The 27,444-nt window shown below is 32.7% G+C and overlaps 1 protein-coding gene across 8 annotated transcripts in view; it reads left to right on the top strand.

The window, feature by feature from the left end:
* Positions 1 to 13,641, top strand: part of LOC145248960 (anaphase-promoting complex subunit 13-like) — a 43,716-nt gene extending 30,075 nt beyond the window's left edge. For 7 of the 8 annotated variants that reach the window (XM_080110764.1, XM_080110767.1, XM_080110768.1 and 4 more), the window contains exon 2: positions 13,307 to 13,641. In XM_080110764.1, coding sequence (XP_079966890.1) covers positions 13,326 to 13,553 — 228 coding nt within the window. In that variant the 5' untranslated portion in view covers positions 13,307 to 13,325 and the 3' untranslated portion in view covers positions 13,554 to 13,641. The remainder of the gene's footprint in view (positions 1 to 13,306) is intronic. The other variant, XM_080110761.1, reaches the window with a different exon arrangement.
* Positions 13,642 to 27,444: the final 13,803 nt, after the last annotated feature.

The raw sequence follows: 27,444 nt of genomic DNA, 5'->3' as shown, positions 1-27,444 counted from the left end.
ACACACACACACAAAGATGAACCTAATTTTTTTTTTTTTTTTTTTAATGAAAATTTTTGTCATTTAAAATGTCCGCCATGTATTCATGCGCCTTGTGAAATGTACGTGCATCAGTGCGCGAACATATATTTCAGTAAGAAATGAAGGCAGTGAAATGGGGCAAAGTATTCCCAGGTTCCAAGGGTTCATACCATGCAAACAATAAATTTGTGACAGGTCTGATCATCAGATTCGTTGTTAGCACCCTTGAATACCCCTAAAACATCTAAATTAGAGTGGCCGGTGTTCTGCTGTAGCGTAAGGTAATATTTACCTAAGTTTTTTTTACTGAGAGTTTGGTGAATCATAAAGCAACACCGACTCTACTACGGTTCTATAAAAAAGATTTTCTTGACCTCCATACACAGAGAGACATAACTAGCCCGTCATAAACTGCCAGATATAACAAGTTAGCAACGGCCAATAGACTGAGAAAAACCAAGTAGCTATTTTTTCAAACCAATTAAAATCTATTAAAATCCATTATTTCTGAACAACTTTTGTTTTTCCAGAAGAACAAAACCTTAAATTCTATCATATTAAAAGCAGATTAACATAATACTTTTTTATTTTCAATAGAATTTTAAATTTTTCCAAAAAGCATACATTGTATATTTTGCTGAAGACATAAATAAAATTAAAAGATTTAAAAAACATTTTTTTTATCAAACTAATTTTTTATGTCTAAATAAGATTTAGGATAATTTGCTATAAGAATATGCAAAAATATTGGAATATAAGTACCTGAATTTCAAATAATTCTATTTTTTATTACGAGTAGAAAATTTCGTAAACACACGGATGATGGAAGCATAGACGTGTTTAAATATTTATTTAAGCATTTCCATGAATTTTAAAATTTTACTCTAACCAAACAGGCAAATAACATTTTTTTAAATTAAAAAAAAAAAAATAATTGAATTAAATTATAATTCCAAACGTCAATATTTTGTTATTTTTAACTTTATATTTTTTTGTCTGTAGCTCTTATCGGCCACCATACATGTGTCATGTAAATGACAAATTACAGAAACAATTATTGTTATTTCTTAACTTCTACAGTGGTATATAATTTTTTCCTTTTTTGATGTTGATTCTCCAAAGCATTCTCTATTTAATGATATATTCACAAAATTGGGTTTTTTAAAAGAAAATTTTTAATTTATTTTAAAGATTTAAAAGTAGTTTTTTTGGTAAAAATAATGAAAAAAATTTTTTATTGTAAATCTGAAAGATAATCTATATATAATTTGTAATCCTGTCTGATTGTTTGTTCATAATTTGATTAATATATACAAAAGATCCGTTACTTTACTCTTTCATTTATTTCTATATATAGAACTAGCCTGGGTGCCTGGCACTGCTCGTGTGTTTAGAAGTGTTTGGTAAAAACAAGTGGTAGTAAGCAGGCAGGCTCAAACCCGTACCGCGAGGGAGGAAAAGAATAGGAAAAAAAGAATGTGACATCTTTGCCATTGCGTCCATTGCCAAACTGAAAGTGGCGAAGGTTTAAATTTAAGGCTAGTCAATCGAAAAGAGGGGATGACTTTCGAAAATATTGGCGAAAAAAGCGACCCCTTCTTGTAGAAAAGTGCCCAGTTGAGGGTGAAGGAATTAATGTTTTTAGCCAATTTTTCCATATCTGTTGTCCGAAGGGTTGAGCTTCAAAACGATTTTGATCTTCTGAAAATCTGTCGCCTCTGTCGAAAGTTTTAGGCAGACATACAAACAGACAGACAGGTGAGATTTATATAACAAACTTTCCTGGGTGTTTGTAGGTGTGTGTTGAGCAAAAAAAAAAATTGTTGTAGGCAGGCAGGCTCGAACCATGATGCGAAGGCGGAAAAGAAAGTGGAGGTGTGTGTAAGGGTGTTGGTTAAACCAAAAAAAAAAAGGGAAAATTGTGAGCAAAAAAAAAAAAGGGAAAATTGTGAGCAAAAAAAAAAAAAAAGTGGTAGTAGGCAGGCAGGTAGGTTCGAACCCATACCGCGAAGAAGGAAAAGAAAGTGAAAAAAAATAATAAAGTGACACATTAGTAGTCGCACCTATTGCCAAACCGAAAGTGACTTAGATTTAAATTATGGATCGACAATCAAAAAGAAGCGATGGCTTTCAAAAATATCGGCAAAAAAAGCGACTCCCCTCCTTGTAGAAAAGTTCCCAGTTGAGGGTGAAAGAATTAATGTTTTTAGTCAATTTCTCTATATTTGTCATCCGAAGGGTTGAGCTTCAAATTGATTTCAATCGCATGAAAATCTTTCACCTCTGTTGAAAATTTTAGGCATACATACATACATTTAAACAGACAGGTTAGATTTATATTATAGACTAGCGAGGGATACCCGGCATTGCCCGGGTGTTTTTCGGTGTGTGTGGTCAGCAGGGGTGTTAATGAAAACCTAAGAATAAGCGAAGTAAAAAAAAAACAGAAAAACGAACGTTAAAAAACCCTGCTTAGCGGGGTACCCGGCGTTACCTGAGTGTTTGGAGGGGGTGTGGGTGTTAATGAAAACCTTAGAATAAGCGAAGTAAAAAAAGAAAACAGAAAAATGAACATTAAAACTTAAGAGGGGGGTAACCGGGGGGGGGGGATAATCAAAACATTGAAAAAAAAAACACAAAAAAATCTAACGTAAGGCAAACGAACGATGTTGAATGTAAAAATCGAAAAAACAGAAAAACGAACGTTAAAACTAAAAACCAAAAAAAAAACATGTGAAAAATGGCTTAAATAAGCCTGATTCAATATCAAAATTAAAAAAATCGGTGGGTACCCGTGTTTTTGGGTGTGTGTAATCAGTCAGGGGATGTTAATGAAAACCTAAGAATAAGCGAAGTAAAAAAAAAAAAAACAGAAAAACGAACGTTATGTGAAAAATGGCTTAAATAACACTGGTTCAATATTTAAATTTAAAAAAAAATTAAAAAAACCTCTCGCACCACGATTCGAACCCAAAACGTTTAGATAATGAACCAACACGCTAACCAACTGAGTTAACACGACGTACATGAAATTTAGTCAGTTCTTCAATTATTTAAACTAAATCAGTTCATGACGTCATCTGATGCATACGTAGAACCGATCTCGTCATGAGAGGATGGTTTTTGTTGATCCCCCCCCCCTGTAGAAAATTGTTGATTTCAGGGTGAAAAAATTAACGTTTTTGGCCAATTTTTCGATATTTTTCGGGCGAAGGATGGAGCTTCAATATGATACCAAGTTTGTCAATTTTTGTTCTGTCTGTTGAAAGTTTTTAGCAGACACACAAACACACATATATACATACAAACATATATATATATATATATACACACACATTTTCGCTTTTATATATATAGATGATTCTTGCAAAATATACAGTTAAAAGGTCACCTCATTTGCATATTACATTAAGGAAAATTTATTTTACTGAAATGCAATATGTTAGTTAATGTTTCTGACAAGAGAATTTTTTTTAAGTGTTTTATTTAGTAACTTTAAATAAGTTATATTGATATGTTTAATTGAATTTATTTGGAATTAGTATTTCCGACATCGACATTTTTACAAACTGGCTTAGAGTTATTTCCTCCTGGAAACATCGAAGCCCTTCATAACATGATTTCAACTCTCAAAAAATCTGACCCTCTTATTGTAATTAACAATTCTCTAAAACATGACGACACCAATTCTCAAAAATCCAACTCTTTTTCTCTTGTTGAATATTCACCATGGTCTTAAGTAATCGCATCAACTTTACATAAGTGTCGCTCTAAAGAAAATTACATTACAGCTTTATTTTAAAACTTTTATTGAAAAAAATCAATTCCGGTCACTTGATTATGTAATAGAACTGACATCTATTCAGCCACCTTCAGCCTCAATCATCGCCTCAACACGGGTCTGAAATTGTAAGCGTGCCTTTTCCACAAGCGCCGGCAGGAGCTCTGTGAATACTGAGTGGATGGCGGTGATCAGATTGGCTTTGATGTTGTGGGAGGTTATGTTGGTGATGTTCTCGACATATGACCAAACAGGTTCAGGTCAGGGGAGGATGAGGAAGAGGAGGAGGGGCCAGTGAGAGAAGGGTACAAAATCGTAGCACTCCTTTTGAAGCCAAGTCTGGGTCTCTTTGGACCTGTGGGCCAGCGTTGAGTCCTGCTGCCACACCCAGGGTCTGCCAGCGGCCACCTGATTGCACCAGGGAATCACCACATATCCAGATACACTTTGGTGTTGACTTTCAAGCCGACTTCAAAGATATGAGGTGGCATGATATGACCCTCACTTGAAACCACACCAAAGACCATAACTTTGGTATGTCCCTGTTATTCATGACAATCCAGCGATGCATTTTGATGGTACTGGCAATGGTTTTGTTGTCATAATTTGGATCGGTAGAGAGTATGAGTTGTACAGTGGTGCATCTCCGATCTCGCTCATTGAACATTGTGTCACTTTCAGACATGATAGAAGGTTCCAATTAATCTTGAGATTTGTACACGACTGGCTAACCAGTAGATAGTCTGCAACAAAAAAGGAAATTGGTTTTCATTAAACAGAAATGGAATCCTGTCGGTTTTTTCTCTTTTTCTTTTTTTTTTTTTTCTTTTTCTTTAGAGCGACAATTTTATCGTTCCACCATATACGTTCTCACCAAAATAGCTTGTAATCTAAATAAAAGTTGGCAGCACTCCATTTCAGTGACACCATAATTTGCACTAACTTTTAACTTTGACATGTTCTCTTAACTACTAAACACTCATTGCATTGTTCTTCTCAATTTCTTCTTAATGCAGTTAATCCCTTCATAAGTAAAATAATGCCTTTATATTTTTAAACCACATTAAGATATATTTGATATTTTAAGGGGGTTATGTCTGTAGCCACTGATGTTTACAAAATGAAAATGCTTAAACTCATTTCTGTGCATATACTCACCTGAATTAATAAAAACAAATAAAACATTCTAAGCCAATCAGATGCATTCCTCAGAATTTATAACAAAAATATCGCTTTCAATCTATCCTAAATGCTATTAAAAGTCAAACTTTCTTCAATAACTAGTTTATCTAAGTTCACGGACCGGCACCTACTCAGCACTCCTCTGTTGAGTATGAGTCTGCTGCCACGTCTCAACTCACAAGATTTGCACACGAATGTTAACAAACACACAGACGCACAATATTTAACCCTTTTATTATCGTCTGCCAATTACTCATTAAAATATTCCCAACCGTTTTCACTAAACTTTCTAATATGAAAACAAATGAACATTGATTCTTATTAATAACTTTCAATGAAATATAATCTGTATTATTGAACGGAGAAGTTTTGATTACAATTTTCAGACTCGTGTAATGCACTGCCCTAAACTATCGATTCTGTCTTCTTTGATTTACAAGCTAATGAATTCCCCTTGTTTTACAATGACTCTAAAAATGTTCACGAACATTCTATATTTTTCCTATTAATGTAATTTTCCATTTTAAACACGTATAAAATATTTCTTTTGTTAAGTTATGCTCCTGAACTCATTTTGTTTGTTTTATCATATGACATGTCTCTTATCTTCACACATTTAATTATAAAGCTAAAAACCATTTTCACTAAAAATACAGTAGAACCCTGGGATACGGTGGCTCTAGGATATGGTTTTTTCAAGTTACAATGTGGAATGCAATGTTTTTCTGACCCCTGGTTACGCTATTTGCTTCGTCTTACAGTGTTATTTATAATGTTATTTGATTGTATACATGTGTATTATGTACTGTACTGTATTTTGTTACTAATTTTTAATACTGTATCCCGTGGTTTTATTGTATTTTCCTAAAATCGGCTCATCCCAAAATATTTTGCCCAAATCTAAATCATTAAAGAAACCCTCAAAAACTGGTGACTCCTCTAGAATGCTCAAAAAATGATGAGTTCCCTAAAATAAGGTCACTCCAAAATGTCCTTGTAGGTCGGTTAGAAATTCAGGAACACTTCTTCTGTTGTTTCTGGTAAATTTTACAATAGAATTCACTGATAGGTTTTACTAGCGGGAGTACCCAACATTGCCTGAGTGTTTGGAGGTCGGGTCAAGTAGAACAAAATGAAAACTTTACCCTGTTTAAATATAAAAAAAAGAACGATGTTAAACTTCTTAAAAAAAAATAAAACAAAAAAACAGCAATTTTAAAAATGGAAAAAAAAATCTTTTGTAGGTATAAAAGAAAAAAAAAAGGGGGGGGCAGGTAGTCTCGAACCCGGAGCCTTGAGGACAACATACACCTGCGCTACGGCGACGGAAGCAATGTAATGCGTTAAATTTAGTGATTAAAAAGTGAATGAGTTCAAATTCGCTATTTCACAGTTAACTATTTCTGTGAGACAGTTTTTTTTTGGGGGGGGGGGTTCTCTCCTCAACTTGTTGGGGGGAGCCCAAAATAGCAATTGTCTGATATGATGGTTTTCACCAACATTGGTCAAAGCGCTCATTGCCGCAAGAGTGCCACTAAGGTTTTATTTTTTTTCAGTTTCGTTTTTTATACCAAAAAGCCAAAGACACATGCGTTGGCCAATAAATATGGTGAAAATCGCGCAAATTAAAGATACACTCTGAGTCGTTTGTTAAATCTTAGATATTATCATCTCGGTAACCTCTAAAAAATTATAAGAATGAGCAAGCAAGCCGAGAAGCAGCCGGAAAAAAAAGCCTTTGCCGGACATACAGAAAAAATGCACACACACACACACTTTTGCTTTTATATATATAAAAGATGTAAATTCTCTAACCTTTTTTGTATAGGAAATGCAGATATCACTCCCCTACATACATACAGACATTGAGTTTTTTGGATTGATTCAAATATATTTTGTTCAAATTTTATAAAATGAAATAGAGGCGAGACGTAATCACATAAAAAAAAATATTTGCGCAAATATATTTTTAGAATACCACATAAAAACATTGTTTTAAAGGTATTAATGATCTAAACACAACTTTAGTTTCTTATTTTCATTATTTTTGTATGCTGAAAAGAAAACAGTTTATTTTATGTTTCTTTTTTGTGAATAGTACGGAAGTTATGATTATGATATCGTGTATTTACTCCAAATGAGTTCTGATTTTGAAAGTCCTTGGAAGTATAAACCATATTAGTTTATATGAAGATCCTGTCGGAACTAGGTCAAAAATCAAATATTTAAAAAAATATAATAATATCTGTAAACTGATTTGTTTATTTACAGATTCATTTTTACAGAAGTAATGAATATTGAATGGAAAATATTTTTTAAATATAATAAAGTAAAATCAATTAACTTGAATGTATATTTTAATATATGAAAATAAATGAATGTTAACATAGTTTAAAAAAATTTTTTTCACATATAATAAATAAAATAAAATAAGCATAATTAAACGACATAATAAACATGAATCCAGTAGGTGATATTGCCAAAAAATGTTTAGATCAACGGTGCTCAAAAATTTGTGGAGATGGTTGTTGAAAATTTGCTGGGCTTGTATCTCTCATACTTCTAACTTTTACTTTGCTTACTCCAGGATTCTTCAATAGTGTTGGTGTGGATTGGAGGATCATCCGGATCAACAAAATTGTGTTTGTAGTTCACTACAAAGTAGTTAGGCTGCTCGCCAAGCCATCAGTGATGTTCTTGATCCAACATATCACTGAATGATGGGTACTTGAGTTTCTCTGTGTCTTTTTTTTTTTTTTTACTGGGACCATCACATTTGTTTCTTGCTTTAATTAAGCATCTGCCACAAAATTCATGAATTAAATTAAACCAGTCTGTGAGACTTCTTGAACAAACCTATCTTTTTTATGATACATACTTTATGGCAGGCTCTTTTAAGGATCATAGATAAATCACCTCAATCAGTTGCTTTAACATTAAATGGTTATGTTCAACGAAGGAGCTCCCACACGCGTACACTTTTATTTTATTTTTTTTTTTCATTTTAGACAAATCCAACAATATCCATTTACAATAATTCTTTCTTTGAAATAGCATTTTACATGGATAGGAACATTTATTGTATAATGTATTACTAGCAATTAGCTCATGTCTATTTTCATTTCTAACAGTATCTTTCAAACAGTAACCCAGAAAACACATGCTAGTTATAAGTAAAACGTCCTCAACAATTTTATCCATGCTGTGAACGTAATATAGCAGGAAGGATCGTATTAGATTATGTAAAGGACATTTAATATTAGTAAGGTTTTCAGATTTGAATGTAAAAATTTTTTTCAAATATAATAAAGTAAAATAAATTGAATAGAAAATGAATAAATGCTAACATAGTTTTAAAAAAAATGAATATTGAATGTAAAGTATATTTTGAATATGATAAAGTCAAATATATCCTTTCAATAAATGGAAAAGAAAATGGATGGAAGTTAACCTAGTTCCAAAAAATATGAATTTTTCACATATATTAAATTAAATAAACATAAACTGCATGATGGCTACGAATCCAGTAGATGATATTGCCGAAAATCGTAATAAGCTAAAGGATCCATAATATCAGCAGGGTTTTCAGATTGAGTAAAGGAATGTAATTCGACTGTCATCATTTTTTACCGTTTTTTTTCATTTTTAATTTGGAGCATAAAAACATTGAACGCATAAAAGAAAAATAAATTAACATCATTGGAATGCTTATTCTATTCTCTTTCCATCAATGTAATTGTTTTAAAAACTGACCAACAAATAAAAAAGACATGACTTGTTGAAGCATATTAGGTATGTAATATTGCCCTGACTATGTACATACAGCATGCGTTTGTAATGCTACTTACATGAGGTGGGGGATAAATTTTGTGGCTTACTTTTGAGGTCCCTATGTTTTTTTTTACTCACAACTGTTTTTTTTTTTTTTTTTTTTTTTTTTTTTTTTTTTTTACAAAGGCATCACCACATTATCAAGGCCCAGAGGCCACTCAAGGATAAGGGTTAAAGAGTGTACAGTAGAAGTTGGTCAATATAGTAATCATTAGTAATGAAAATTTGGTAAATTTAATAACTTATATGGAACGGCTCATCAAGAACTTATTTACCTTAGACTTGAACACAACCATATTGTAGTCAGCCGGAAAGCAGGAAAACGGAAGACAATTCCACAGGCGTGCAATTCTAAGAAAGAAGCTTTGTTCATGGAATCTATGTTTAGGTTTAGGCACAGATAAAGAGTGGGGGAAATTATTGATAGTGTTTACAGCTAGACGAGTGTTTCTTGTGAAAGTTTGGCGAGGGGGGACCATAGATTGAAGCTCAGTTGAACACTTTCCATGAAAATAATGATACATCAGAGACAAACTCGCAACATCTCTTCTGTGAGATAGAGGTTGTAAGGAGGAGAAAAGGACATCTCCTACGAGGCTACGAAGTCTATTTTGAACTCTATCAAGGCAGGACAAGTCCTTTCTAGCAGCTCCTGCCCAGATGTGGCAACAGTATTCCATCCTTGGACGTACCTGGCTCTTATATAGATAGAGAATAGCATCAGCAGTGAGATATCTACTGGATCGATAGAAAGATCCCACCATTTTTCCAGCGGCCTTGGCAACAGATTTGATATACGTGTTCCATTTAAGATCAGGAGTAATGGTCAAGCCCAGAAGCTTGTCAAAACTTGAGGCCTCCTGAAGACGAGAGCCATTCATTTCAATTGATGACAAATGTGAAATGAAGCAAGTTCTATAATGTATTTTAGGCCTAATTTTGACTTGATTGATTTCAAAAATATTTTTTACATTATTTAAGCGTGAATTATTTATTTTTTTTTTAACTTTAGTTTTTCAAAATACACAAGACCAAAATTTTGTGTTTTTTTTTCATAATGTAAAATTGAATATAAATTTTATTTTAAATCAATTTCAAAATTAGATTTTAGCTAAACAAAAGCGTTTGCACCGATATTGTTACACATTGATGCTCATGTTGAAATTTACTGTATTTAAATTTCATTTTTTAATTCAGACATATTCATAAAAATAAAAAACTTGAACTTCCTTAACCCTACCACTAAACTTAAGTCTGAGTGACAATCCAAAAATTCTATCACTGCCTGTCTGCCATATATTTTTATTATATGTCACTCAGTTAATTTCGTGAAGGTATTTTTTGTCAAAAACTGCAAATAAAATGTAACCTAGCATTTTTTAGAGGGCAGCAATTTGGTGCCACAATTTTACCAGCATACCAGAAATTTTTGACATAATTCGTTTCTATAGGGAGACTGATGATACACAACATGAATTACTCACAGCATCCAGTGTCTGGAAGTGGGATGATAGTTTTCCTAAAAGAAATCAGCATGATCATAGGAAAACTTGGTTGTAAACAAATAGATCAGTTGAATAATTTGTGTTGATGACTATGCAGATAAGTCATTTTTAGAGCCAATCACATGAATTTGAATGGGCAAAATTACTCGTTTGTCAGTCTCCTGCTTTTTGTTCTGTGTTGATGTCCGGGCGATTCTCTTCTGTGACATCCTGTACATGATTCTATTTATGCTGAACTTGGAAATCTATATAATTAAAAAATTCTGTATAGATTGTTGAGTTTGACTAGAAGGTTTCCAAGTTAGAAAAGATGCACCTGAAGAAGATCAGAGGTTACATCGTCCAAAACGTTGTGAAGATAACAAACAAGACAAAAATAGTACTTAGTCCGAATGATCCAAATAACCCATATCTCGGATGGAGCTCTATTTTTGTGTGTAAAATTTTACAATTCATTTGAGTAAAAAGAGGACTTGCTCCATCAGTAATGTTGAAAAAAAGAAAAAAACTGTCATGAAACTTGTGTAAAAAAAGGTCTGATTCGATAAGTTGTGAATCAACTGATGAATAAAAACTGAATATTTATTTATCTATAACATGCAATCGTGTGACATCTTTTAGAAATTGACTTCCAAATGAACTTATCTCTGGCCAGATCTTTATTTATCCCTCTTTCTCTTAAATACATCCTTATCACTTCCTTCCACATTTTTCTAAGCTTTTCCTTGACAGTTAACCTATTATCTCAACTACCAACTCATTCAATGTGGACAAACTAATAAAGTCTCCTGTTCTGTACGCATCTCCCTGTACAGTCCAAATTTGATTTTCTTCTCAGGTTATCAGATCTAGGCCTATCATTAAGACTTGCATTACAAATCCATCATATCATTCATATATCTGCATGTCTATAACCCACACTGCATGTCTATAACCCACACTGGCCAAGTTTCACTTTCGTCATCACATTCTACACACATGCCTGATATACTCTTCCCTTAGTTTACAGCAGTAATTTTCAAAATTTGGTTTTATGATGGCACAAATCTCTGAACTTAGCCATTCCACTCCTAACCCTGTTTTCATGCTAAGAGTCACTCCTCTCTATTCCTTAATGATATCACCGAGGTAACATTTCTGGACGACTCACCATCCAAATATATTTTCTCTAGGAATGGGACGTTTTGGCATGGCCATTTCGGTAGAGGGACAATTCGGTATCTATCACACCAGTCAGCATTTCTATAAAGATTTTATAACTTTTTTTTGATTGAAAAAAAAAAAAAAAAAAAAATGAAAATATATCACTTTAACTATTTTTTTTTTTAATTAAAAAAAAAAAAAATGAAAATATATCACTTTAACTATTTTTTTTTTTTAATAAAAAAAAAAATGAAAATATATCACTTTAACTATTTTTTTTTTTTTTTAAATCATTTTTTTGCAAAACTCTTTTTGGTTATAATTATTTTCTAATTTTTTAAGGATTAAAAACTTAAATATTTTTAAGTTAAAAATAAAATAATTTTAATTTTGGTTGGAACTGAACTAATCAATCGTTGTTCTGATGCTGCATGTTTAGTAAAATGACATTTATTTCAAGGCTCTCTTGTTCAGACATTTTTATTCCAAATGGAAGGAGATATTTCATCAAAACGTGGAAGAAGCAAATGGATGCCTTTTTATTTTTGACACAGAAAAAAAATCACTTTTTTAAAATAAAATTATCAGTAATTAAAATATTTTTAGAAAATATATTTCACAAGTCCTTTTTTACTTTAAACAGTTTAGCTCGAGTTTAAATTTTAAAACATTTTGAAAATTACTGTATTTAAATTTCATTTTTCAATTCAGCGATTTTTTTTTTTTTTTTTTTTTTTTTTTTTAAATTTTTATTTCAATTTATTCAAAGAAAAAAATGTCTTCATTTACTGAATTAATTTCAAAACTATAAATAAAACTTTGACTATACTGATGAAGCGCTAATTTAACACCGAATCGCCCCCTCCCCCACTCCCCTTGTTGAAATGTACTAAACCCATTTTCTCTACATCTAAATTTTCATTCTTCTTCACAAACTGATTATCATCTGACAATTTATAATTTTACCGCATTTTCTGTGTGTCCAAGTTATATGGGCTATTTCTATTTATAACATTGATTTTCGTCAATAAATGTATGTAGGAGTACGGGTTAGTGTTTAGGAGAGAAAATAGACATGAGGGAAAACGACCTTCAATCTGTAGTGGAATCAGTCCATAAACGATTAGTAACATTTGATGCTACTAAGACTAAGGTTCTTTCCTTTAACTACAAAAACTTTCTCAACCAATGATTGCCAGGATAAATAGCACCCTACCTGAGAGCCCATCTTTCAAACTTTTCAACCTAACATTCACAGGCAACATGAATTGGAACAAATCGGTTGAAGACATTGCCAACGCTGCTGCAAAGAATGTGGGTGTCTTGTACTGTGCTAGAAAATTACTCTCCCCAGAGAGCATCCTATATCTTTACAAAGTCACAATTCACCCATGAATGGAGTATTGTTGCCACATCTGATCTGGAGCATCTACCAATAGACTCTCACTCTTAGACAGAGTCCAAAAAAGAGTCTCAAATCTAATAGGGCTAAACTGTCAGCCAAGTTCCAACCTCTGACCCATCACATCTCTGTGCCTATTTTATAAGTATTTAAATGGAATGTGTTCTTATGAACTCATAGCATTTGTGCCCCCTTAACGTACATACCCCCAACTAATCCGACAAGCTGCAAAATTTCACTCCTTCACTTCTACCCTAATAGTTTCTTCAAATGAACTGCTAAGCCTATTCTATCTCTATTTTCTGCTTCTTTGGCTTACAAAAGTTTAAATGTAATGCAACTCCTTACATTCCAATTGGTTATATGCCTTGTTTAGAGGGGGGGGGTGAAAAAAGTAATATATATTAGTTATTGTTGTTATTCTCTTCCTTTCTTTTACAGATTTCTTTCCTTGTCAATCATGGACAGCCAGATTATGATGGACGGACGGCTGATTGATTTAATAGATGAGCGCTGGCGAGAAGACAAGCTGCCAATGGAAGATGTTGCTGTGCCTCAGATGGAACTGCCTGAACTTGAACCGGACAATGGTCCAACGATTGAAACTTTGCGCGAACAAGAGCAAAAATGGGCAGACCTTAACTTACATGCATTTAACCCTCTGCCGTCACCATCAGGAGATAAATAAACTTTTTCATTCTTTTTATATATCTCATTGTTTTAAATTAGTTGCAATGAACATTACCTAAAATGAAGACGAAAATTTTCTTTTTTTATTGGCTTTTATTGAGTATTCTTTGATTTCTTTTTTTTTTAATTTTTTTTTCTTTGATTTTTTTTATCTTGAAAAATTTAATTCGCCCCAAACACACATTGCCACCGTTGATAGACATAAGGGACTACTTTGAATTAAGAGCTAGATTTATATGCTCAGGGATATTTACATTGGAAGGGTCACAAGTATAGCAAGTTTGTTGGAGCATATTCGTGAAAGTACCTGTAAAACAATTGTTTTTTTGTTTTTTTTTGCCATAAGCTTTTTGTTATTCCTTTGACCAGATAAATTCAACATTCTTTTTCCCTAGATTTGCCTGTTCTACAAGTAATTTAAGTATTTAATGGCACTTAAATATCCCTAAAAACCTGACAAACAGCTAAATCCCACCCCTACACCTCTATCCCTAGGTGTAAGAAAGCCTTCTACTTCTATTAGGTATCCCAAACCAAAATTTTATTGCTATTATATCTAAAAAAAAAAAAAAATTAATGTGGTCATATAGATTTTTGTAAGCCATAAACAAAAGTACCAAATTTATTTTGGTAGCTCAATTAGCCATCAAGTTATGATCGTTCAAAGTTTGTGAGAAAGTTGAAAATTTGCTATCATGGTCCAGAAGCTACATTTCATAGTATATAACAAAAAATGTAAGCTACTAACAAGTGAAAAATCCTTATAAATGTAATTTCATCTTGTGGTAAATGAAAATTAATACTAATGAAAGCAATAATTATTAGATGAAACCAACCTAAACACTAGGCAAAGTCCCACTACCAACGGGGAAAAAAGTGCAAATATGACATGGAAGTGAAACTTTGTTCATATCAATTTCATTTCAATAGCTAATGTATTGAATCTTCTTAGTATTATTCATAACACATTAGAGATCAAAATAATTTTTTCTTTTAATTATAAATTGATAAAACCACTCAATTGTGGACCATGTAAAAGCAGTCGAACAGACAATTTGGTAAAAAGAGCAAAAAAGGGTTAAAAAAAAATGAGTTAAAAGTATACGCTACTGAAATTGCTGTAAAAATGTAACGATTGGAGATAGAAGCTTAAAACTTTGCAACTTTATTAATTTTTGGGTGAGGAAATAAAAAAACATGTTTGCCTTTTTTCTAATAACAAAACTTTTTGCCACAGAAATATTTTTACTTTGGGAATTTAAATTCGCCAAAAAAGGATGAGAGCAATAAGATTTAGAAATTTGTTATACAAAAAGTCACGAGTCATTTTTTTTTTTTTTTGTTTTCAAGCATTGAAAAACTTTCAACTTAAAAGACAAGTAAACAAGTAAGATATTTTATAGGCAGAGGTCTTACTACAATTCCTTTCCTTATTGATTTTCTCTCAGAATTCTTTCATAAGCTTCTGCTATGGTAGATATATCAAGAACACTCCAAATCCTACCATCACTTGAAACTGGCATTACCTCAAAACCTCATCTGTAAACAAATGTTGATTCTACCTGTGCAATGTTATTTGACAAAGGCCATTGAAAAAAATCTTTTGGTTTGCGATAAAATTTTTTTATAGCGCTGGATGCAGATATAATCTCAATGACTTGACCAATGTAGAAGTTGGTGTCATAGTAGACAGCAACCCATTGTCCTTGATGCTCATAACTGAAGATATCCTGAGATGGTTCTTCATCACAACTGCAGGAGTTATCTGAATGTTCAGCAGACTCACTAAGGGACATTTTGTTGCTTTGGAGGTGGAAATGAATTAACTGGATTTCTTCTCAGGTAGTTAGAGAGAGCAGCTTCCAGTTGAACTTTATTTCCACTGGTGTTATTTTGACACCTAATACAACCTTGAGATATCTCGGTTCAAGTTTATCAAAAACACCTGATAGAACATATAGGTCTCGGGATGTACTTCTACAGTTTATCGGTGAAACTGGAGACGCCATTTTAACAAATTTTTTTTTTGTGCACCTGTTGTTAAAATTCGAGGGAGAAATCAGTGTTTTAAACTATGACCGAAGCATGAAATAAATAACAAAATTAAACTAGATAATGATTTTTCGATTTCATCTAAATTAATTTGTTGTTGACCCTTTAAAGTTGCTTTAATTCAAAAAATGTTTCATTAAAATTGTTTATTTGTTCGGAGAAAAAAAAACATATTTTATAAAAAGCTACTGTTGCTTTCATTACAAAATTGTTTTATTAAAATTATATTTTCTTATGCAAACTTTTCAATAAATGTTTTTACAATTATATTTTCATAAATTTTTATACAGTAAATGTTTTGGTTTTCAAATGGCGCTCGCCCAGTTTAGACAATTATGAATATGTCATTTTCATTTTCTGTTTTTAATAATAAAAATATATATACATTTCATGAAAAACGTTCCTGTTTTCATTAATTAATTAATTACGGATATATGTTCGCTTTCACTTTCTTTATTTACTTTTTTTCATAGTTCTTTCCGGAAGTAATTAATATCTAGTTTAATTTTTTTGCTATTTATTTCTAACTTCAGTCATAGTTTTAAATACTAATTTCTCCTTCAGATTTTAACGACAGGTGTGCAAAAAAAAAATAGTGTCTCCATTTTTATCGATAAACTGTAGAAGTACCGCCTCGGAAATTATTAAATAAGCAAAAAAAAAAAAAAAAAAGATTTTTACAATGAAATTAATTTTTTCATGTATGCGTCACGTGCACATAACTTAATTATATTTTCAGTTCTTATTTTTTAAGTAATGTACAGTGTAATTAAAAAATAATTTAACAAAATTTTCAAATTTATCAAAAACGCCTGATAAAACATAAACAAAAAAAAATGCACATTTTTACGTGAAATTAATTTTTTATTTACACATGACTTGTTGAACGTAACTTAAAACAGCTATATTTTAGTTTTTTTTTTTAAAGTAATGTAACTGTACAGTCTAATAAAAAAGTAATTTAACAAAATGTTAGATATATCAAAAACGCCCGACAGAACATAAGAGAAATAAGTAAACAAAAAAATGAGGCACATTTTTTAAAATGAAAAAAACAATTTCCGTCAGTTACATGCAACTAACAATGTTTTTGGTTTAAAATATACCCAGTTTAATTTTTAAAAGACAATTTAACAAAGCTGAAGTTTATCAAACCAAAAGAAGATAAAGCAAAGAACTTGTGAAAGTTTGAAAGATATAGAAAATAAACAACTGACATTATTTTTTAAATTGTAAATTTTCATTTCTTTTATTGACGCGCTTGTTGCACTAAAAATATTATTTTAAACAATAACTTTCTATAACTTTTAAATAAACAAAAACAAACTCACTTAAGAACTTTGATTGAAAACTGTGAAACAAGTTTACGTTTTCGTTGGGTCATGCAGCTCGTTTGTGCTGACAGTTGATTTTTATGATGATACTTCATAACATACTTTGGTCACTTGGGATTAAGTTGTAAATATCAATGTGTAGGTACAGCCACTTTTATTAGTGGCGCTCTTTGATTCATGAGCGTAGTAATATGCCAACAGATTATTAAAGAGGAGATATTTCTCTACAAAATGGTGCGATTTTCGGAATTTTTTCAATTGAATTTCTTTCATATTTCTTTCACTGAAGTTTTCAAGTTGGATTTTTTTGTAAAAAACAACTTAAAACCCTTTTTTTAAGCTCACCATATTGATGTGACCTTTTTTTCTTTAAAATGGTACTATTTTTTTATACCTAGAGACTCACAATATCGCGCGCACCAAATTTGAAAAACGCCAACATTTTTTTTGTGTAAAAAATAAAGCCACATTCACCAAAATTAGTGACATAACTTGAAGTAACCTGGAAAAAAAACTATTAAAGACACAAGAAAAAGAATTATATATCTATAAAGCAAAGAGATTACATTTTATTTAAATCAAAACTTTATCAAAATAACCCAAAAAATAAACGAGCTATCGCAAGTTGAAGTTAAGGGAAATGTAACTTTATTTACCAGTTTTCGCGTCCTAAACTAGGCTAGTTTGGGATACCTACTTCTATAGTTTCTTCCCCAGAACTGCTGGACTTTGGAACTCACTTCCAGGATTCTGCTTTTCCAACTGTACTGACATGCAGAAGTTCAAGTTTAAAGTGAACAGACATCTTGCTGCTCATCTCCCTTTATAATACCCCTACAATTAATGTCCCCAATAGTAACCCCCTACTTCAAAGTGGCCTAGTACGTTGTTTGGGGTGAAAATTGAATAATAAAAAAAAAACATTTTTTTTTAAGTTTAGGCAGGTCTATATATGTTGGTAAATATCACTTGTAATGGCAATGATTTGATCAGCTTTGTAAGAATAGAAGCTAGTCCTGGTTGCAGCTTCTTAAGTATTGATTGGAATGTTGTCCGACCAGTTGTATTGCTGACATTGAGGTTCTTGATAGTTTACAGTCATATGGAGGAAATTTAGAAGGCAGGCAGACTTGAACATAAAGGGTAGAATTTGATGCCAAATTTTTTTGTGAAAAGTGTAGTGTTATCAAATGCTGAGTAGATCATCTGTGGTTGAAATATAGGTCTTACATGTGTTCTGGAACATGTTTTTTATTCGCAAAAACTCATGCAAACCAAGCCTCTGCTTGGCCATTCTAGATTTAACAGGTTGGGCAAAGGATTCTTCTGCATTTCTTACAGTGATTGTGGACAGTTGTAAAAGCGGTTTTGGTTTTGGAGCATCTATTTCTTTGAAAGCAACTGAAATAGTGATTTCTGTGAGCAATGACAACAGCACATACATGGCTGATTATTAATGGAAAATAAATAAATACAAATCAATAAATATGGACACTGTTTGAAATAACCAAGATGGTGGACATCTTTAATATCTCTTTTTCATAAAGAAAGAAACCAAAAGAATGCTACAATCTAAGGGTCCTCACCTGGCAAGGGATTGTAATGAACCGCTATGATAATTTGTTACAGATGTAGTGAACCAAGGCATTCATGAGATACTGCCCACAAGGAAACCGATGCATCTGTGATTACCTCTTTACATCAGCAATAGTGCAAAATAGATAACTACCAACATTAGAAGTGTTAATGACATAAAAGTGAGAAACCTCATCAATACTAGCTAAACTACCATTTTCAATTTGATCGGGTCTTTTAAGTGTAGGGGTACAATTACTATAAGAGCAGTGGATCGACAGAAGGAATTAACACAGGAACATTGGAAATATGTGGATGACTGTTAAATAAAGAGACAATTGTGATGGGGGAAAATGATCGATGCTATTAATATCGTAGTGGAAATGGATATTATCTGCAAACTTGGAGCGATTATTATTGATAAAAATGGTAATGTGGAAATCAGGAGGAGATTGACATCTAAACTTAGCAAATAACAAAGAAATTGATGTTAAATGGTGGACAAGGACTTCAGCATGAAATTTGATGGAATGAGGTGAATTATTAAATGGAAGTGGACTTCAGAACCCCCAATATTAAAGAACAACATTAATCGTTATTATACAAAACTAACTGAAGAACAAAAGGTGGACTTCAGTAATGAAGTTAAATGGTGGCTTTCAGAAGGAGTCCTAGTACTTTGAGATCTAGGTGTAAAAATGGGAGTGCTTTACATTAATGGTGCTGATACAACTCATAAAGTCAGAGCAGTTTTTGATTATCGAGAACTCTTCTGGGCTTGACCATTACTCCTGATCTTAAATGGAACACGTATATCAAATCTGTTGCCAAGGTCGCTGGAAAAATGGTGGGATCTTTCTATCGATCCAGTAGATATCTCACTGCTGATGCTATTCTCTACCTATATAAGAGCCAGGTACGTCCAAGGATGGAATACTGTTGCCACATCTGGGCAGGAGCTGCTAGAAAGGACTTGTCCTGCCTTGATAGAGTTCAAAATAGACTTCGTAGCCTCGTAGGAGATGTCCTTTTCTCCTCCTTGCAACCTCTATCTCACAGAAGAGATGTTGCGAGTTTGTCTCTGATGTATCGTTATTTTCATGGAAAGTGTTCAACTGAGCTTCAATCTATGGTCCCCCCTCGCCAAACTTTCACAAGAAACACTCGTCTAGCTGTAAACACTATCAATAATTTTCCCCACTCTTTATCTGTGCCTAAACCTAAACGTAGATTCCATGAACAAAGCTTCTTTCTTAGAACTGCACGCCTGTGGAATTGTCTTCCGTTTTCCTGCTTTCCGGCTGACTACAATATGGTTGTGTTCAAGTCTAAAGTAAATAAGTTCTTGATGAGCCGTTCCATATAAGTTATTAAATTTACCAAATTTTCATTACTAATGATTACTATATTGACCAATTTCTACTGTACACTCTTTAACCCTTATCCTTGAGTGGCCTCTGGGCCTTGATAATGTGGTGATGCCTTTGTAAAAAAAAAAGAAAAAAAAAAAAAGCATGTGTCACTCTGGTAGAGACACAATGTCTGTGGAGAAAATATAAGGAAGTGGAGGCAGATAACAATGGCAACAAAGATTGTGAATTTGAAATCTGCATATTTACAAATTCATGTTGCCGTAATATCATCTGGAGAAGTTCGAGTTGATCCAGTATGAAGGAAAGACCTATTGTCTCATTAGATTGGGGTTTGAGTTAAATGTTACTCCAAAAATCATGGCAAAAATTTTGAAAATTATGCTCAATAGAAATAACAGATTCGTATATTGATGACATTTTTTGAGCACGGACCAGCTGAAAAAGTGCTGATTGACAATGAAGTGGCATTCTGTTTGGAGATATTTGGAGGATGTTGGATAAGTGGATTACTAGGCAGTATTATAAAGCAATGTATGGCATAATCATGTTAACACACTGGTTTTTGTTAGATCACTAGAGTGAAGCAATGTTGAGCCTGATCAATACCAGATGGGTGACCAAGGCGCTGTAAGTAGGAGGATGTCGACATCTCCCTGCAAGAGTTTAAAAAAATTAATGTCATCATCTCACCTAATGTAGATATAAATGCAACTGGAGACAGCTTGTGAATTTCATACTTTCATGGAACTTCCTCCTTTGGAGGAAGCCGGTTAAACCATGCATAGGGTTAGTGCCATTTCCATTATAGAGTAGCTTATCAGCCAAGTAGAAATGGTATTGTTGAATGGAACCACAGAACTAGAAAAGCTATTGCTGAGAGAAATAGAATATTATCTGAAGAAGCAGTGTTTTGTTCAATATAACACTTAAATCTGGGCAGCTTGATGAAACAGTACCACATAAGACAATCTTTAACTACCAATAGCAACACTCTACAGTTAGTGTTTGCAGAAAAATCTGGTGAGCAAGAATCTATACAAGTTGAAGATGAAGTGCGGATTAAACTACCTGGAGCCTGCTACACAATACAATGGACAAATGGTACAGTTACTAGGACACAGTCACATAACAATATTGGGGTGGACGGTGTACCAAGACATTTTCTTGACATCAGGTTGATTCAGGAAATCGAGAGAACGGTAGAGATGATGGGCTACAGAAATCCCAACAAGAAACACTGCGAAAAATCCAAAGAGAGTGGTGTCCGCCGAGATGGTTGGATGATTACTTAATGTGAGAGATAGGGGAGGGGAAGCATGTAAAAGAGAGAAAAAGAAAAGAGAGCCAGACTTTCCAACAATGAAACGAGAAAGAAATATGATGACAGGTAGAGCATCAAAATATACATGACGGCTGTGGAAGAGATCATATGAGATAAACAAATGTGGCAAAATAGAAAGTGTATAAAAAAATGAATATTGGACGCCAGGGATAGTGTCAAAGAGGCGTGACTAATGACCATCCATGTGGACTTTAATGCAGAAGTCAAGAATAGGTGTGTGTAGGTGGGATTTCTATGCCGATGACTGAAAGAATTTTTTTTATATTGAGACAGAACACCACAGAATGTTATTTTCGGACGTTCTTTTATTTAAACAGTTGTTTTTTGTTAATAAAAAAGAACTAATTGATACAAATAATGTTTTTACAAGTTTCAATATACATTATTTGAAAATATTTCGCAATAAATGAACGTTTTATTTATATATAAAACAAATGGTGTCAAGTGCACGGAAAAGCAGTGGAATATGCTAATATATTTTTCACTATTGGTTATGTTGTTTGAAATAGCAGCAGCAATGAATGTTGTTTTAGGTATCTAATTTTGATTAGGCAAAAGCTCAAATCAACAGTTTCTTTTAATCAATTAACACATTGCTTAATTCCTGGGCCTAACTAATAAAACCAATTTTTAAGCAAAATTCAACTTTATTTATCAACTTAATCTCTTTTTAGAGAGATTTACTGATTAAAACGTTTCTCTAACAATTTAATGCCTAAAAAAAAAAATCGATTTGTCTTTGACTTCAGAATACACCTCAGTTTCTGATAGCTTTTTCATTGGAGCGGAGTCTCTTTCCTCGAAGCATTCTTTTGAGGTCTGTAAACAGTCAGTAGTCACTGTGAGCCTGATCTGAAAAATAATGTGCATGGAAGCAATTCAAATTGTAATTCATGTAGTTTCAACTTGTGACACAGTGCATTGTCTTAGTGAAAGAGCACGTTTTCATTTTTGGTGATTTCTTCTTTCAAATGTATCAATAATACCATATAATATTCTGATGTATACCTAGGGGATATACTTAGTATAAAATAATGAGATTCAACACACAGTAAGTTATAACAAGTTTATTGTACAGCAGAACAATGTAACTAATAGATATTGACACTCAAACGTATCTTGAATGCTGTAGTATAAAGACAAACTTACTCCCCATCTTATCACCGCTTTCTAGTGCGTTTTATAGGCAGGGAGTGTCAGGATCTTCCACTATATCACCTTCCCTAAAACTAAATTTTTCACTGAATTTTGCTTTCAATATTTCTGTCTTTTGGGATTAAGATGTAGGTGTTTAGTTCTTTTCCTTTTTCTACTCCTACTTCTCCCCTCAGTTCATGTACTTTCACATATAGAAAAATCGGCAGTTTCTTGTTTTGTTTTTCCTCTATAGGCATTCCAATGTTAATGGGTAGTTTTATTTGAAAAGAGTTGTACCATACCTTCATTAGTTTGGACGGTTTCTATGTATTGGATTCTCAATTGATTAATATGTTTCTTATAGACAAACTTTGCTCCTTGAATTATGCAGATAACTCTCCCGATTCTTCTAGTTACAATACCGTCCTCCCAAAACCATTTTCCAGCCTGATAATTTCTAAAGAAAAATTTATCCCCTTCTTTATACGATTTATATTTATTTTTGTATAATTTTTCTTTCTATTTGGCAACAATCTGTTGAATATTGAATGTATTTTCCTTGCATACATAATCTCGACAGGCGATAAATTTCCTTTTATTGTCTTATTTGGCATTATTCTGTAAACTATCAAAAAAGTTTGAATATTTTTCTCTTGTGTTGAACCCTTTTACTTTTTTTAATGCTTGTTTAAATATATCGATAGACCTCTCTGCCTGACTGGTATATGTTGTTGTTGTTGTGTTTGATCACTAACAAATCACAATAAACTTTAAATTTACTTATGGTGAAAATCGTACCATTGTCATTTATGTTATTTGGCACTTTGTTTAGTGCTCTTATCGTTTTTGCAGCTGTTGGGTGTTTATATTTGAAAATCTCTGGCTCTTTTGAGTAGCTGTCTACAATCACTAAATAATAATATCCATTTAATGATCCTGCATAGTCCATATGAATGCATGACCAAACGATATCCATCTTTGGCCAGGGCTGAGTTCTTATTGGTGATGATTTGGCTGCTAATTAGCACCCCTTTACAATGTCTCACCAAATCCTCAATGTCCTGCTCCATTTTCTGCCAATACATAAAACTTTTCATTAGTGATTTCATTCTGGATATACTCAGATGACCCAAATGAAATTCTTTCAAAACTTTCTTTCGTAGAATGTGTGGTATTACTACTCTTTGTACATACATTGATGCCTCGTCACAAATTGAAAGTAGTGATACTTTTAGTTTTTTATTCTTCTAGCTCCCGTTTACTTGTTTAATCATTTTAGCTGTTTTTTTTTTGTTGTTGCTGTTGTTTTTTTACAGTGTTAAGCAATACTTCTGTTAGTTTTTATTCTTGTTTCAGTGTTGCAATCATGGTTTCTTCCAACAGTTCAGTATGATACAGGATTAGTCTTCAAAGATCATCTGCTTGAGCGATAATCTTGGATGGCATATATTGTGTTTTGAAGTTGTAATTTAATAAAATCACACTCCATCTTTGTAACCTATTTGCGCAATGAGTAGTAACACCTTTTTTTTCAATCCAAAAATCGTCAATAGTTTATGATCGGTTTGTAGAATGAATTTTCCATGAATAAATCAATGAAATTTTTTACAGCATATATTATTGCAAGTCCCTCATTCTCAATTTGACTAGTTTTTCTCCACAGATAGTAAAACTTTTGTTAAGACAACATAGTTTTACTTTTGACTAAAAAACTACTTCTTATCTTTTTTTTTTTTTTTTTTTTTACTTTGCGCTTGTTTGAATTTCTTTTTAGCAATTACAATCATTGTTATATTTCCGGATCTGTTGAAATCTTAAGTGAATCCAGTTTTTTTCACACGTCCTGTCACTGACTACATTAGGATGATATATTTCAAAATTAATTTTTTGAATTTCTCTGTGGTCCACCTAATACAGTGACAAAAAAGCACTACATTGTTCATCCAAGTTTGGCAAATGGATATGTGCTGAAATCTGTTGTATAGATGTGTTGCATGCTTACAATTGAATTCTCAGTCGCTAATCTTTTATAGGTTGGGTGCAGGTTCGTAGTTGAATCCTCTTCTATTATTCTGTTGTAGATTTGTACTTGAATCCTTTGTTGTCTATCTGATATAGATTGTGTGTAAGTTCTTTCTTAAATTTTTCATCACAAATCTGATATATCCCTGGGGATATAATAAGTATAAAATAATGAGACTCAACACATAGAGTAAGTTATAACAAGTTTATTGTACAGTGGTACAATCTAACAAATAGATATTAACACTCAAACGTATTTTGAATGCTGTATTATCAAGACAAACTTAATCTCCATCTAGTTACTGCTTTCTAGCATGTTTTAGAATCCATTCCTAGGGGATGTCAGGATCTTCCACTATATCATATTCATCATTCCCTTTTAAAGCTAATTGATTGTGTGCCCAAAAATCAACCATAAGTAGGAGTAGAAAAAGGAAAAGAACTAAACACCTACATCTTCAACTTGTTAAGCCACACAACCACGTCACCTTCTCCAGTAAATGGCCTCAGGATATCGCTGCTCAATCTTACTCGGTCACCCATTTTTGTCACTGTGCCGAAATAGCTTGACGTTAAATTTGAACTCAACCTCAGATCAAAAGTCTCAAACTCAAATCCAACTGTTCTCTTCTCTCTGCACTTTCCACACTGACGCCCAAAATAAAGAAGACGGCTCTTTTATAGAGAGACCCAACCACATCTCATTTGCATACCCCCTCCCTCCTCTTGTCACATCACGTTATCATCAGTCCATAAATACCAAGGGGCGGCCATTTTTATTTTCTCTTTTTTTTTCTTTCCTAACACGAGCCGCACGATGCATGAGGTAAGGTTCTTTACTTTTAACCACAGATAGCAAATTAATTTTATTCAACAACTTGTTCAAACAATGAAATATTGAGAATTGATGTTGGTTTGGACTATCAGCACCTTTGTTTGGTTAGTGAAAGAATGTATGCACCTCGTATGAAGTTGTGTGTTTGTGTGTTCGCTGTGTATATGCTTTGCTGGACCCAGTGTTTAGAGTTTGAAAGTCTTTCATTCATCTGTTGATGCTTTTTGCCAGGGACTAGAACCAGAATGTGTCCAGTAGAGATGAAAGATACTGGAACAAAGAGAATTTGGTCAGCAGTTTGAATATTACTGACACCCTTTTGAGCCTCAAAGGTGTCCCAGCTGGATTGTAACATTTAGATGTATATTCTCTTTGGGAGGAAAACAAAAAAGATGAAAAACAAATTTCTCTACACACTGAATTTCTCTGATTAACTGAAAGAAACAATATGTTTTCGTTAATAGTTACTATCAAATAGATGTACTTATAAAATAATTTAAAAAATACTAAAATTAAAAAGGTCAGCACAATATTTCAAGTACAACTGCTTCAAAAATAATTCTAACTTCTTTAATAATTATTATGAAATATACATTTATGTAAAATAATCGAAAAACTCAAATGAAAAAGGCTAATACAATGTTTGAAATTGAAACTATTTCAAAAATGATTTAATTATAACGTTTTCTTTAATACTATGTAAAGCTATGCAAAGATCCATTACATGGAATAACATTTGGAATATGTCACTGCTAAAGTTGAGTTTCATAATATGCTCAACTTACGATGTGGTTCCGTCAATGACTAACCTTGCCAAATGGAAGAAAGGGGATGATTCAACCTGTCCTTTATGCAAAGAAAACCCACAGACTATGGAAGATGTTCTTAGTTCCTGCACAGTGGCCCTTGCTAATGGCCGATATAAGTGGTGGCACAATAGGGTACTGGAGTAACTGACCACAACAATAAGTAACCACATGAAGCCCAAAGCAGCTAACATAAACCATATGTTTATTGCTGAGCGAGGAAAAATGTGGATTGGATCAAAATGTATAACTTGACCATTACTAGTACATAGTCTAAATATTCTTAGAATCGATAATGATTGGATAGTCGCCGCAGATCTACCTGACTGGCAAAGTAATTACCCAAAAATTATAAGAGAAAAGGGGCAATGGCCAGACCTTGTTCTCTCATCAAGAGCAAGGGAAAGACTCATCTTGATTGAATTGACAGTATCTTATGAGAGCTGGATAGAAAAACAACATCAATATAAGATGAAGCTGTAAGAGATTGGAGCAAGAGGTTTCCTTGCAGGCTCCCCATATCAACTTTTAAGCCAGCTTGGAATTAAAGGCTGAAAAAGAATCGCAGCCAGTAAACGCCTCATAGAGATAACTGAACAATGTGCAATGTGGCTCTAGGCAAAAAGGTATACCACATGATATGGTAGCAAGTGTCCACAGTGCAGTTATTTCTGTGATTAGATTCATCTATTTAATAATTTTATTAATTTAAGTATATTTCATTTTAATTTTTACTTGTTTTATTCTATTTATTTATTTATTTTTATTATATTATTTTTCTTTTTTTATTCTTTTTGATATGAGCGTGTCTTAACGAATGTTAAATGCAGTTTTTGAACATTTAAACGTCACATGCAAAACCATTGCTCATAACAGGAAATGCTAAATTATTAAACATTTTTATTGTATTGAGCAGGTCATTCAATGCAACTCAGATAATAGGACCTCGCACCAGTGAGGCTCTCTATATCTACTTTAAGCCAACTTGAAATTAAAGACCAAAAACGAATTGCAGCCAGTAAATGGCTCATAGAGATAACTGAACAATACAATATGTAGCTCTCGGCAAAATGCAATATTGCATAATATGGTAGCAAGTGTCTACAGTGTAGATATCTGTGAGTAGACTTATTTATTTAATGATTTTAGTAATTTATTTATGTATTTTTTCGGGAATTTTATATATATTATTTATTTTATTTATATATATATTTTTTAAACTTTATTATTTTTCTTAGATATGAGCGTGTCTTAACGAATATGTTAAATGCAGTCTTTGAACATTTAAACGATATGTGCAAAACTGTGTCTCGTAACAGGAACCACTTAATTATCAAACGTCATTTAAAAAGATTTTTTTTAATTGTATTGAGCAATTTATTCAAATGCAATTCAGATAATCAGGCTTTGCAT

Source organism: Euprymna scolopes, chromosome 27 (assembly GCF_053919585.1).
Source record: "Euprymna scolopes isolate OS-2025 chromosome 27, ASM5391958v1, whole genome shotgun sequence".
Taxonomy (NCBI): domain Eukaryota; kingdom Metazoa; phylum Mollusca; class Cephalopoda; order Sepiida; family Sepiolidae; genus Euprymna; species Euprymna scolopes.
Note: the sequence above shows the minus strand (reverse complement) of the source record. Positions and strands in the feature narration are given on the sequence as shown.